The sequence below is a fragment of the Drosophila eugracilis genome, unplaced genomic scaffold (assembly GCF_018153835.1).
Source record: "Drosophila eugracilis isolate 14026-0451.02 unplaced genomic scaffold, ASM1815383v1 contig_47, whole genome shotgun sequence".
Taxonomy (NCBI): Eukaryota; Metazoa; Arthropoda; class Insecta; order Diptera; family Drosophilidae; genus Drosophila; species Drosophila eugracilis.
Genome location: NW_024573338.1, coordinates 2,722,328 through 2,734,604, shown reverse-complemented (window position 1 = coordinate 2,734,604; position 12,277 = coordinate 2,722,328). Strand labels below are relative to the sequence as shown.

At 43.1% G+C, this 12,277-nt stretch overlaps 2 protein-coding genes across 14 annotated transcripts in view; both read right to left on the bottom strand.

Moving 5' to 3' along the window:
- The window catches only part of LOC108115595 (sterile alpha motif domain-containing protein 5), a 158,467-nt gene that overhangs the window by 64,928 nt on the left and 81,262 nt on the right, over positions 1 to 12,277 (bottom strand). The window lies entirely within an intron of this gene.
- On the bottom strand, positions 5,165 to 11,824 carry LOC108115594 (poly(A) RNA polymerase gld-2 homolog A). The gene is made up of 3 exons (XM_017227108.2): positions 7,831 to 11,824; positions 7,307 to 7,570; positions 5,165 to 7,243 (listed from the first exon to the last, which is right to left on the bottom strand). The coding sequence occupies exons 1-3, from the start codon at positions 10,447 to 10,449 to the stop codon at positions 6,035 to 6,037; spliced, it is 4,092 nt and encodes a 1,363-aa protein (XP_017082597.2). The 5' UTR covers positions 10,450 to 11,824; the 3' UTR covers positions 5,165 to 6,034.

Genomic DNA, 12,277 nt, shown 5'->3' with positions numbered 1-12,277 from the left:
CCCTATAGACTTGCCATGCAACTTTGGGTAGAAAATCGGCATAAAAAATTAAAATCAAACAATATAAAAATCAAGAAAATATGCTTACTATTCAGCCACAAAATTCCAACGAAAACCCCTCATTAAAAGTCTGGTTCTAACCAGCAACTCCTTAACATATTCACAATACCCTCTAGTTAAGGCCACAAATTACTTAAAACAGCAGCCAAAAGAAAGGACAGGCAGCCAGGCAGCGTGGCAGCAAGGATTATGGCATCATTCACCATGGCGCATGCAAATGGGCACTGAAATTAATCACGACGAGCGCCAAGGATCTGACAGTCGCCATGGCACCATGACCACCAGCTACGGCATCCCCGTAAGTTGCTTTTTAATTGATCGGAATCGCGAGATGCGGCGACAACTCCTTGGAGGACAACTCCTTGGCTGGTCGCCGCCTCTAATTGCAGTCTGACTCTCTGGCACATTCATCATTTCGAATATATATAGTATTATATATACAAAAATTCATAATCATTCCAAGGGCGGAAGTGGGTTCGAAATGCAAATGATATGCCCAGCTAGACACACTCCGCCGGTTCAAAAGTTATCTTCTGCATTGCAGATAGAGCGAACATCCTCCCGAGTCCTGTGACTTTACTTCACTTTTGCCAAGATCCTAACGACTGACACGTGAGAAGTTTTTAACACGTACACGAAGAGGCCAGAGAAATTTACGAGTTGCTGCCGCTGCTGCTGCTTGCTGCTTCTCCAACTACTTGGTGATTTATTTTCCACAGTATGAATTTCCTTGAAGCCGTCTTGTTTTTCTTATTATTATTTCGTTTTGCTACTTTTTTTGCTTTAATTTTTATCACTCTCTCCCAGTCTGTGGCTGTCTGAAGGTGCCACACAGGTAGCACGCGATAAGACTGGCCGCCGCCGCCGCCGCACACTCGAAAAGCGGAAAACCGCAGGTGAAAAATCCTGGAGAGGAGCTGGAGTTGCGGGGAATGGAAAATAAAACTGAAAGCCAGGCGCACAAGAAGGAAATGCAAAAAATGACACGAAATCGTTAAGCGACAACCAGCAACTTCGACTTGAACTCAGAGCAGCAGAGCCTGACACTTGCAACTCCGCCACTCACTCCACCTTCTGATTTTTCCCATTTCCCGCTCCTTTTCTCTTTTTTTTTCGCTGTTTGCTCCTCGACTAACAAGCGTGCCCAGGCAACGGAAATACTTGCCCCCGTTCGCGGCAAGTGTTGCGGCGATAAGCAGTGCCACGCCTACTCAACCTCAGCAGAACCTGCCTCATGCCTCATGCTCCATAGCAAAAATACGACCCCTTTTACTTGGCTCGCACTTGAAACGATATGCAAATGTGCATGTGGCAGCCCTCGGGGGCCAGGTAAACAAGCGACCCTCGCCAAAACTCTTTTTGTAACTCTTCAACATTCAACATTCCCAAAAAAAGTAACAATTTATGTAACGAACTACAGTGGTGGGCAGATTAATAGCACCACTATTTGGTAAATATATTGGAATAAGGGAAATATTGAAATATACTTTGAGGTTTATAAAGCCAAAAATATTTTTAATTTAATATTCTGATATTGAAGTCATAAAATAAGAAACTTTTTTATAACTTTTCCATAACTTTTCTGCTAATTTGCGTAATGTAAGACCTATTTTTCCACCCTCAGCTGTACAAAAATGAAATCTTTATCGATAGATTGTTAGGGGGCCATCGATGACAGCGATATGACAGGGATATGGATTGCAGCTAGATATATCCAGGCAGATATGGATATGGACACGGATGATGAAGGGCTGGCTGAGCTCTCTCTGCATGAATTTCAATTTTCCCATAAACAAAAAATGCGGGTAATTTGTGTGTGCGTGGATTTTTGCGATCGATTTTGTTTCCATCGGTTGTCACTCTTGTCACACACAAAGGCAACTCTGGCATGCGTATGAGTCATCCCTCCTGCTCTGGCTGCCCTCACTCTTACTACCCAACACTCATGATGGGTTTTTCACAGTTTTCCAGCCTGAGGAGGCAGGACATGCAGCTTTTTCTGCGGTTGATTTTAAATTGTCTGCCCAGAATTCACCCAAAAAAAAACAAAAATGAAGGAAAAACCCGTCATATGAAAAATGCATAATAAATGAGCTTGATTGCCGAATCGGCGGAAAAGGCGGTGGCAGTGGCCGTGGCCGCGACAGTTCAAACACGCCTTAAAGCTTTATTGCTAGCCAACTTTCCCTGACTCTTACACATTGATTGATTTTTCCTCGTTGTTTCTTTCTTCCCAAAATTGTTATAGCCAAGGCGTTTAACTATCGAAGTGGAGGCGTGGCCATTACAGAAATTGAGTTGTTTTTAAATGCAATGGGCGGAAACTGAAAAACAAACTCCGAATGAGCCATAAAACTAGCAGAAGAATTGCTTTTAACCAAAGAACATGGAAAAGCATGTGTCATAGGTTTCCTTTTTATGGTGGATAGTAAAATGAAGATAAATTCTAAGTACTAGCAATGATAAAATTAAACTTTTTTAGAATATTTTTTATTTGCTCATATGAGTTATGGTATTACCATATTTTTTAAGTTTAAGTTTCCAGTTTTTATACCCCTTTGTAGAGTAAATAAAATCAAAGCCAACACATAAACTAATTGTATGTTTTGGGCCATGGAAAACATTTCCACAATGTGTCGCTGGATTATAAATATTTAATGCGTTTCTAATTGTCCGGGAATGCACACAGATGCCGGCACTTTCGCCCACACTAATCTACATTGTATTATGCACGGCACTCATATCGCAAAGTTGAAATGATTTATTGTTTTCAAATTTCCCATTTAGCTCTCTCGCGTCCTCTGTCTCTGAATTATGCTAAGTGCTTTAGCATTAGGCCAAAACCCAAAACATGCCTTTGGCCAAAAACAACAACAACAGAAATATATAATATATATTCAAAATAAAAACATAATAAAAACAAAAACAAATGCATTAAATTGCATTTAAAACTAATTAAAATTGTAGACAAGCACTTACGCCGACATTATTTATTATTGTTACTGCTGGCTGCCTGCTTTTGTGGTATGTTAAAAAGGCTTTGTCGTAATGAGCTTACCTGCAATTAAAAGAACAAATAGAGAGTGAGTATTTAGTAACTAACTAAATGGCATTAAGGGCATTTGAAGTTCATTAAAATTACAAACAGAAAAACACTCCCCGCAAAGAGGTCCAACTCAATCAGAAGTCGCTCAACCTTACACATTCCCATTGAGGCACTCATTCATTCACTCAATCATTCATTCAGTTCACTCTCTTATTCTCCATTTTTCCAGTTGTCCACCTGCCTCAGGTAATTTGTTGCTCAGTGACCAGCGTGGCAACAAAGGCCCAGAGACATAGAAACGCAATCCCATGTCGACCAGGATCCTCCATCTCTCAACTGCATCTTTTCCAATCCAAACCCTTTTTGTCTCTGTGCGTCCATAAAAAACCGAAGAGCGAGGAGCATAGGAAAATTGAAATGACATCGAATGAAAATTCCCGTACGTGTCCCAAACAATATAAAAGCCAAGACCAAAAACCCAAACCCAATCCCAATACCAATCCCAATGCCCGAGATCCATGGGGAGTAATCGCTCTTTCTCCGCCGCACATAGACAAAAAGGAAAACCTCTCTCATGTGGGACGGCGCAGGCAAAAAAAAAAAATAAAGGGAAAAAAGAAAAGTGTCCAAGTAATCGAGCAACTTCAATTTGCTTTCCCTCTGACTCTCCCTCTCTCTCTCTTTAGTTGGTTAAATGAAAATTGTCAAGCAGAGTTTTTCCGCCCTCCTCCGCTCTTTATGATTCCATTTAGCGCCTGGCACGCCAATTACAATGACAATGAATAATTATTCAAGACCAAAGACCAAATCCCGGACAGGAATTTTAATGCAGCCAGCTGCTGCTCTCTATTTTTCCCAACCCCCTCCCGTTGCAGAAAATTTTCCCCGTTTCATGCTAAATTTTAATGAAGTTCATCTCTATGGCATTTCTCTCTCTTTGTTGTGCAAATTGTCTTAGCCCTATATATATATGTATATACGCGGATAATTCCAATTGCCGAATGCAAATGCATTACCCATTAACAAAAGACATTAATTACTTGAGAGAATGAAAAATGAGGCTGAGGGACTTTCCACTGCGCCGTTTAATTGCCAAACATTTTTGCACATATGCACAAATTAGTGTGACAATTGTTCGGCCACGTTAATGATGATGATGATGATGGTTATGGGAGCTACCATACGATATTGCATTACATTACTGAAAACCAACCCAGCACCCAACACCCAATAGCAATCTGAAATCCCAAGCCCAAGCCCAATCCCAATCCCAAACCAAAATCCCGTTGACAATTTTCGCCATTAGGTGGGCGACGACAGGAACCATCGGCATTATATCAATTACCCAACGTATCACCCACCCCCATTCAACCCCAAAAACGCACAGCCATCGCCATCACCATCGCTATCGACCTCCTCTGAAATCGAGCATTGCAATTGATGAAATAATTTGCTGCACTGACATTTTTGGTTGCCATCGATACACCGAAACAGATGCAGTACAACGGTAAGGCCGAGTTTTAGAATGGACAGTTGTCGGGCCACGCCTCTCCCGCCACCACCACCCACAAAACTGAATTGCATTGTCCATCAGCTAGCTAACATCATCATCCCAATATATGTATATATCCCTCTATTTCTCGATTGCGTAACAGCTGCATCAATGATTTGATTTGATTTCCTTAGATAATTGCCAAACTGAAACATGTGCGAGAATTTTCCGGGACGAGGAGTGGAGAGTGGGAGTGTGTGCCTGTCCCAAGGGTGATATTCGATGATGACGGCAACCACTAAGAATTAATCAGAGCGGAATATCAAATTGAGCATCCTAAATAATTTCATTCATATATATATGTATAGTTCGGGATAGATAGACCCTAGAGAGTCCAAGTGTTGAAATGAAGGCATGGACATGGGGATCAGATTCGGGTCTTAATGGCTTGATGATGGATGATTTCATTGGCTTGATTTATGCAGAAATGTGTATGTGGAAGGAAAATACCCTATAATGGGGAACATTTAAACATTTTTTGTTTATCATTTTATTTTTTAAACATATTTTTTTTGGCGCTATCATCAAGTTTATTTAAGTTCTTGGCTGAGCAACTAACCCAACCGTATAACTCGTAAGCATTTTTTTGAAGATTTGCGCGTTTTTTACATTTTACACAGTTTTGTCAGAAATTTTGTTGTATTTTTTGTTACAAATTTCATGTTTTATGTTTTTTTTTGTATTATTATTTATTTTATGTTTTTTTTTAAAGCTTTTTTTGTAATTTTTGTCTATTACCTAAAAACCTAAACTTTTCTAGAAAAGTACTAATTTTTTGATGTAAAAATGTGTAAGGCCCTACTCTCTACAAAACTGATTTATATTTATATATATTTTTTTTACATTTTTCAAATTTTGTTAATTTTTTTGTTGATTTTTTTTTTTAGTGATTTGTTTTACCAGGCTTTATTTATGTTTATTAAGCAATCATCTTGCTCGGAAGCTTGTGAAAACAAGTTTAGTCGTTGAGGTACGCAAACACAGTGAGAAAACATTTTGTTGCATTTTTCGCAGATTCTTGTGGTTTTTTTTGCGACCGACTTTGCGTTGAGATAGATATAGAAGTGTTTTCATATTTATTTGGTCATTTCACATATAGTGAATCGAATCGAAATCGGCTAATTTCCTACTATGCATATTTAATTATCCAACGTCAAATTTAAATCGGTTTAAAAGAGCGTCCGGCAACTACTACAAAAAACTTCCGTTCACAACCTTTCAATTTTTTTTTACATCCTGATTACCGGTTTTATAAAATGATTTTCTATTCTTTTTTGGATGAGGATTGTATGAGTGGGTGTAGATTTTGTTCTTCTATGTGTGCTGTATTTTTTGGATTTTCATTTTGATTTGTGATGATAATGATGAGAGTTTTTTTATGCAATCGGTGGCTCTGTGCGTACAGAGTCATCCTTGGAGGTCATCTTCTCGGAGATATTGTTTTTGGTGCCAGCACTTTCACTGTTCGTATCATCATCATTATTGTTGTTGTTGCATTTGCCGGCCAGGCTATCCGCTTTTCTTTTTATCTCATCCCAAATGGCAGTCGATGCCTTGTCCACCATTTGTGTCGAAGGTCGCGATGATGTCATCTTACCAGTAGATCTGGAGGAGCCTCTGTTAGCCAGCATCTGCTGGTTCTGACCGTCGAAGAACTCATTCTCCGAATCTAACGTAGCCTGCTGCATCAGAATGGTGGGTCCATCATAACCCTCGAATATAGAATTTAGAGTCCTTGCGGTGTCCAGTCTTCTATAGCTGGCCATAAATATGGCTCTGATCCGCTCAAAGGTATCCGAATCATACACTGACCTGGCTGTATTCGTCTGATCGAAGGGCTCTTCGATGCACAGCTCATTCCACTGGTGTATATCATTCTTGGGTGCCGTGGCCACCCGGCAAACTTCTATGGGCAGGACACCACCAACCCGTATGGAAATGGCATATTTTCCATACTCGAACATACTGTAATAGTGCAAGAAACTCAGCAGCAACTCACCCAGAGATTGGGTGTTCTCCGACTGATACGGAGGCATTACCTCATTCATGTCCACATATCCAAAATCACTAGGCTGCAGTAGTCCAAACTTATCCGGATATAGTTTGTGCAGGCATGGCAAAACCGGAGGATTAACTCCTACTTGCAGAAAATGTATGACCATCAGCATGAGGGAGTAACTCGAAATGGTCATATTCTTGGCATTGTTAATATTATGATATTGGGCCCACTGTTTCACCGTCAAGGCCATGGGACGAACTCGCCAGTCCAGCTGGGAATAGCAGTACAGGAGATGGGTATTCCTGATCCCAACAGAGTTATTAAAGTTGATGTCCACCTCAACTTTATGTTGTCGGTCGGTGAAACGCAATATGGGCACTCTGGCTTCGATTAGATTGAAGTCCTGGAACATATTCGTGTGATTTAGCAGGTCCTTCATCAGTTGCAAATGATAAACGGCCTCCATGCGGGGATCAATGTTGGGATTCGTGCAGGCCAACATGCATATGTCCATGTCCGAGCACTTGGAACCAAAGTTCGAGATAGAAGATCCCACCAAATACAAGCCATATCTGGGATAGTTAGTCTGCAGATTGTTGGGGAACTCAAAACTATATCTTTTTTAAATTATAACCCTTACAAAACTCACCATGGCCACTGTGTAAATGGAACGCCATAGTCTCATCTTGGTCTTGTAAACATGCCGCGTCTGCTGAGCATCGAGGAACTTCTTCCAAATCGAAAGGGACAATGGCTCCCATTTCTTTCTATTGGCCTCGTTTTTCGGTGGTCTTTTCATTTCCACTAACTTGGCTCTGAGCAAAAAGCGATCTGCTGGCGTATAGCCAAAGAACTCGCGCCAATATCGATTGTGAATCACCAAGGGCAGCTCATCCTCAGAAGTTTCTTCTATCTTTGGGGATTGGGATTGGGAATAGGGTATTAGCTGATATGAGAAAACAGAATTTGGAGTTCTCTATAGATCATTTTTAGAATATTTAACTCAATGATAATACATTTTTGTTGGTCAAATTGAACAAGATTTTATTTCACAAATTAAAGGCTTAAAATCTTTTTCTTGACCATGAAAAATGATCTATAAGGAAACCAAAATCGTTTCAAGAAAATTTTCTAACGGATTCGTAGGTGTCTGGGAACCTGAAGTTGACCTACCATTATGATATTGGCCTTGGCAGCCGTTCCAGGCATGTCACTCTTGCTGGAAGAGGCGGACGGAGTGCAGGATAGATTGGACTCCACCGAGTTGTCATCATGCTCCTCAGCTATCTCCTTCAAGTGTCTCTTCCCATTGCCAAAGACATCCTGCTGGTCCAGCTTAAAGACCAAATCGTCCGACGGCTGACTCAACATATCGCCGCAGCAACTCATTCCTCTGGGACTGAGTTGCGGATGGTAAGGGCGATACGAATGATGATGTTGCATCTGGCATCTATACCCGTTGGTTGGACCAGTTGGCTGTGACTTCTTCTCCAGCTCCTTAAGATGATGCATATCGCCGTAGGGAACCAGATTTGGACCACTAAGATCGGGCTCTTGAGCTCCAGTGGCCAGGGCTAGGCAGCTGACCATTATATTCCGCACCACCGACTCCACGGAGGCATCACTGAGGTCACTCTCGGTTACATCACTCTCTACACTGAGAGCCAAGCTGACAAAGGAGTGGCCATCATCACCGTCAACTTCGGAACTTGGGCGTGATTGCAGCAACGAGTTGGCGTCCAGCTCGGAGGTGTCCTGCTTAAAACCTAGCGGCTCCAGGTCGGAGGATAAGCCGCCATTGGCTGGATCCAGACCCAAGTCAGCCAGTTCCTGGCGCTGATCAAAGTCCGATTCCAGCGGCTGCTCGCCCTCCGAGTTGGCGCTGCTGGCCGTGACCGTGGCTGCTCCGCCGCCACTAGATCCTGTAATACCTCCTCCTGCTACTCCTGCCATTTGTACTCCTCCTCCTCCTACTCCTGGTGCTGCTGCTGCTGCTGTGGATCCCAAAACTGGTGCTCCCGTTGCACCAATCATATAGTGTCCGGGTTGATAGACACAGCCATCCATGTGACGGGACTGATAGTAACGTGATTGCTGTCGATTGGCAGTTTGTCCTTGATATGTATTCGCTCCTTGAAACTTGGCAGCTCTGCGACTCCCAGGTTGTGGCAGAGGTGGTGGCTGATAGGTACTCACAGGTGAGGTTGGTGTCACTGGTTTTGGCTCCGCTGGTTCTACTACATTGTAACGCATCCGGTTCCTATAAGTGCGATTCGGATGCTTGGGTGTCGAAATGGATGTGCTCGAACTATGCCGACGGTCCAAATGGGATTTCGAGGAGGAATTCGAAAGAGATCCGGAAGAGTGCGAGGTATGATCCTTGCTCGCCGAGCTCTTGCCACCCCTCTTGTTACGATTTCTGGAATAATTATTAGAAGAAGCTCCTCGATTTCCCTGCTTATTGGTCAAATTCTGATCGCTAGGGCTGGCTGCTCCTGCAGTGGCAGAATTTGTGGCCACCGCTGCTGCCGTGGCTTCTCCTCCGGCTGTAACAGCTCCTGCCTGAAAATTACGGGAATTCGCAACAAAGGGAGCTTTAAAGCGTGGTCCTCCACCCATTCCGCCGGTGATGCTGTTATAGAATGTCTTTGAATCCCTGTGAATTACAGTGGTACTCGTTGCAGCGGGCAAAGCCTGTCGTCCGGATCCGCGCTGTGCTCCTGGTCTGCCATAACGCCAGGGGCTGCTTACCTGCGGAGCATTTCCAATGCTTGGAACGGCTTCCTCGCTAGTCTCGGTACCCACCGCTGGCTGGGCCAACAGTTGTGGCTGCTGGGCTACATGACGATTGGTTCTAGCCATTCCTGGCACTGCTGCCGCATGTATTCCGCCCGTGGCCTGATTGAAATATCCGGGATATATAATTCGCTGTCCATATGGATGCTCAAAGCCCACCGGCATCATTGGTATCCCATACTGGGAGGAGTACGCCTGGTTGTAGGGATAATTTCTGTCAAACTGCCAGACGGCATTCTCCGTATGCCACAAGCGTCGCTGGGGCCCAGTGGGTAAGTATCCCTGGTAGATGAACTGAGCAGCTGGCATGGCCGCTGCGCCAGTTGGCAATCCACCAGGTGCAACCGATCCAGTCACTCCTTCGGCTCCTGATCCTGTAGAGGTAGTTGGTGTTGTGGGCGCTGCTGTTGCTGCTGCAGGTGCTGCCGCTGTCGCTGTCGCTGGTTTTGCACCTGCGGTTCCTACTCCTGCGGGATAACGCATTCCGGATGAACTGAAGCCAGCGGTACGTGGTGTTGCCACTCCCATGGTAGACAGTAACGGCATAGGGTTGGTTAGCAAAGGAGGCGTGGTTCGCATCGTTCTTGGTGTTATCGAAGAGGGCGTGGGTATATTAAGAGTCATGCCAGCCATGCCACTGCCGATCCCGTAGAGAAACTCCATGGAGTACTTGTAGCCACCCGGCGGTCGGGGGCAGGTGTGTACTATCGTAGTCTTGCGTTGCCTCCTTGGTTTTGGGGCACCAGATTCCAAATCTTCGGCTGCGTCTTTTCCAGATTCTTCGGTTTCCAAAGCTTTGGGAGCAGCAATGGCTCCTGCTCCTTCTTCAATTTTTGTGGTGGTGTTCAAGACAGTGGTGGTGGTGGTAGTGGTGTTGGTTGCCGGTGACGCTGTGGTGTTGCTAATGGTTGTCGTTGTTGTTGCTGCTGCTGCTGCTGTTGCTGCCGCGGTGGCACCCGAGGATGCCGCTGCTGCCATTGCCAGGGCAGTGGACATTGCTACCGATATGGCCTAATCACGATCCAAACGACATATATCTATATATATGTGCGTACGCAAACGCAGATTGCTAAAGAATATGTTGTGTGTCCGGGACTCTAATCTGTCACTCCTAGTAAGCAAAGAGTTGACAGCAAATTGAACGCCGGACAATGTTCGATTCGATTTTTTAAAGATCTTAGAAAGGGTGCTCTGGAAAATCAGGGAAACCCCAAGATAAAGCTTTTCGTAAACGAAGGGTATTGTTATTACACTACCTTAAGGTGCCGATCTGAAGGGTTTCATTCTGTCCCAATTTCGGTGTTTTTGTATATAGAATTTCCACGATTTTTTGATAGAATTGGTTTCTCAATGCTCCCACAATTTGTACAAAAATTTTTACACAATTTTCACTAATCACGATGCACGCCAGTAAAAAAAGTTACCTGTCATGTATTTCTGGCAAGCAGAGTTGCCAAGTTTCCACGATTGTTGTTCCACGATTGTTGCATCTAGTGTTGGGCAGAAAGTGGCACACACTCTCACACACACACACACACACACACATATTGAACACTTTCACTTCAAAGTGATTTTTCCTTTAGCCCTGGTTTTCCAGGATTCACACTCTTCATTTTCCGGGTGGCAATCCTTTCAACTTTCTCCACACTCTCGCCACACTTGAGCTAAATTTTCCACTGACGCATTGACTTAAACAAAGAAGGCTTTCCGCAAAAAGCTGACACATTTATTTTTTTTTTGTAAAACAAGAAGGAAAATCTGCGCCATCCACTCAACATAGTTCCATTGAAAGACGACTCAGACTCCCTGTTTTCAGCCTCTTTCTTTGTCTTTGTACTGCGTTTACAATTTGATTTGCTTATGTAAATTATGAAGATTGCCCACAGAAAGCAACCGCAGCTCCAAGGATTCAACAAAATTCAATTCGATTTGCCGGCTCAGCCGAAAAAATGCAACCAAAAATAAAAAGAAAAACGAAATATAAAAAAAAGAAATTGCGTTCTCTTCTGTAATTTGAAACAAATCAAATTTATTACCCCAGACGCAGCGGCGCCATTGGCAATTTTCAGATGCGGCCAGATGCGGTGAGCATATGAAATGAGTCTCGGTTGGAGGTGAGGCGGTGGGTTGGAATTGGTTTAGTCTACGTGCATATTCAGATACGGGCCATCCGGATGCTCACATATTCTAATTAGATTTATAACGCAACAATAACTGTGCTCGGTTTCTCCATTATTTCGACGCACCCTGCTCCTTCTCCTTTCCACGGCCAGATTTTCAAATATAAAACTTTCCATGAATTATGGTCAGAGCACAGGACAAAGGGGTGCAGCAGATGCACTGAGAAAAAGGGTTTTACACGTTTACAGATTTATTAAATGTAATTCTTTATCATTTTTTATTATTAACTAATGATATCTTAGTAAAAAACGTATTTTCTCAAAATAACCAGCTCAAAAAATTCTTAAAAAATATATTCTCAATATTTTTCCAAGTGTACTTAGTCAATTTCAAAGATAAACCAACAAAAGATAGGTCTCTGCCATAAAACTCGACGTGGAAATCGGTTGAGTCATGCCATATTAGTAGGCAAACCTCCCCTCCGCTTCCTACACCACCCTAGAATTTTCCAACCTCCTCATTTAATGCTGTGTGACGCGTGTTACAGATTTTCGATTTAGCACACACCCAGAGACATTTTTATATTTCCTTTTTTTTTGGGATCCCTTTTGGCCGAACTAAAAATTAGCCTCGGAAACGGAGAAAAAGTTTCATATTACATGCAAGCAATTTGGCAAATAAACTGTCAGCAGCACTGAGGGAT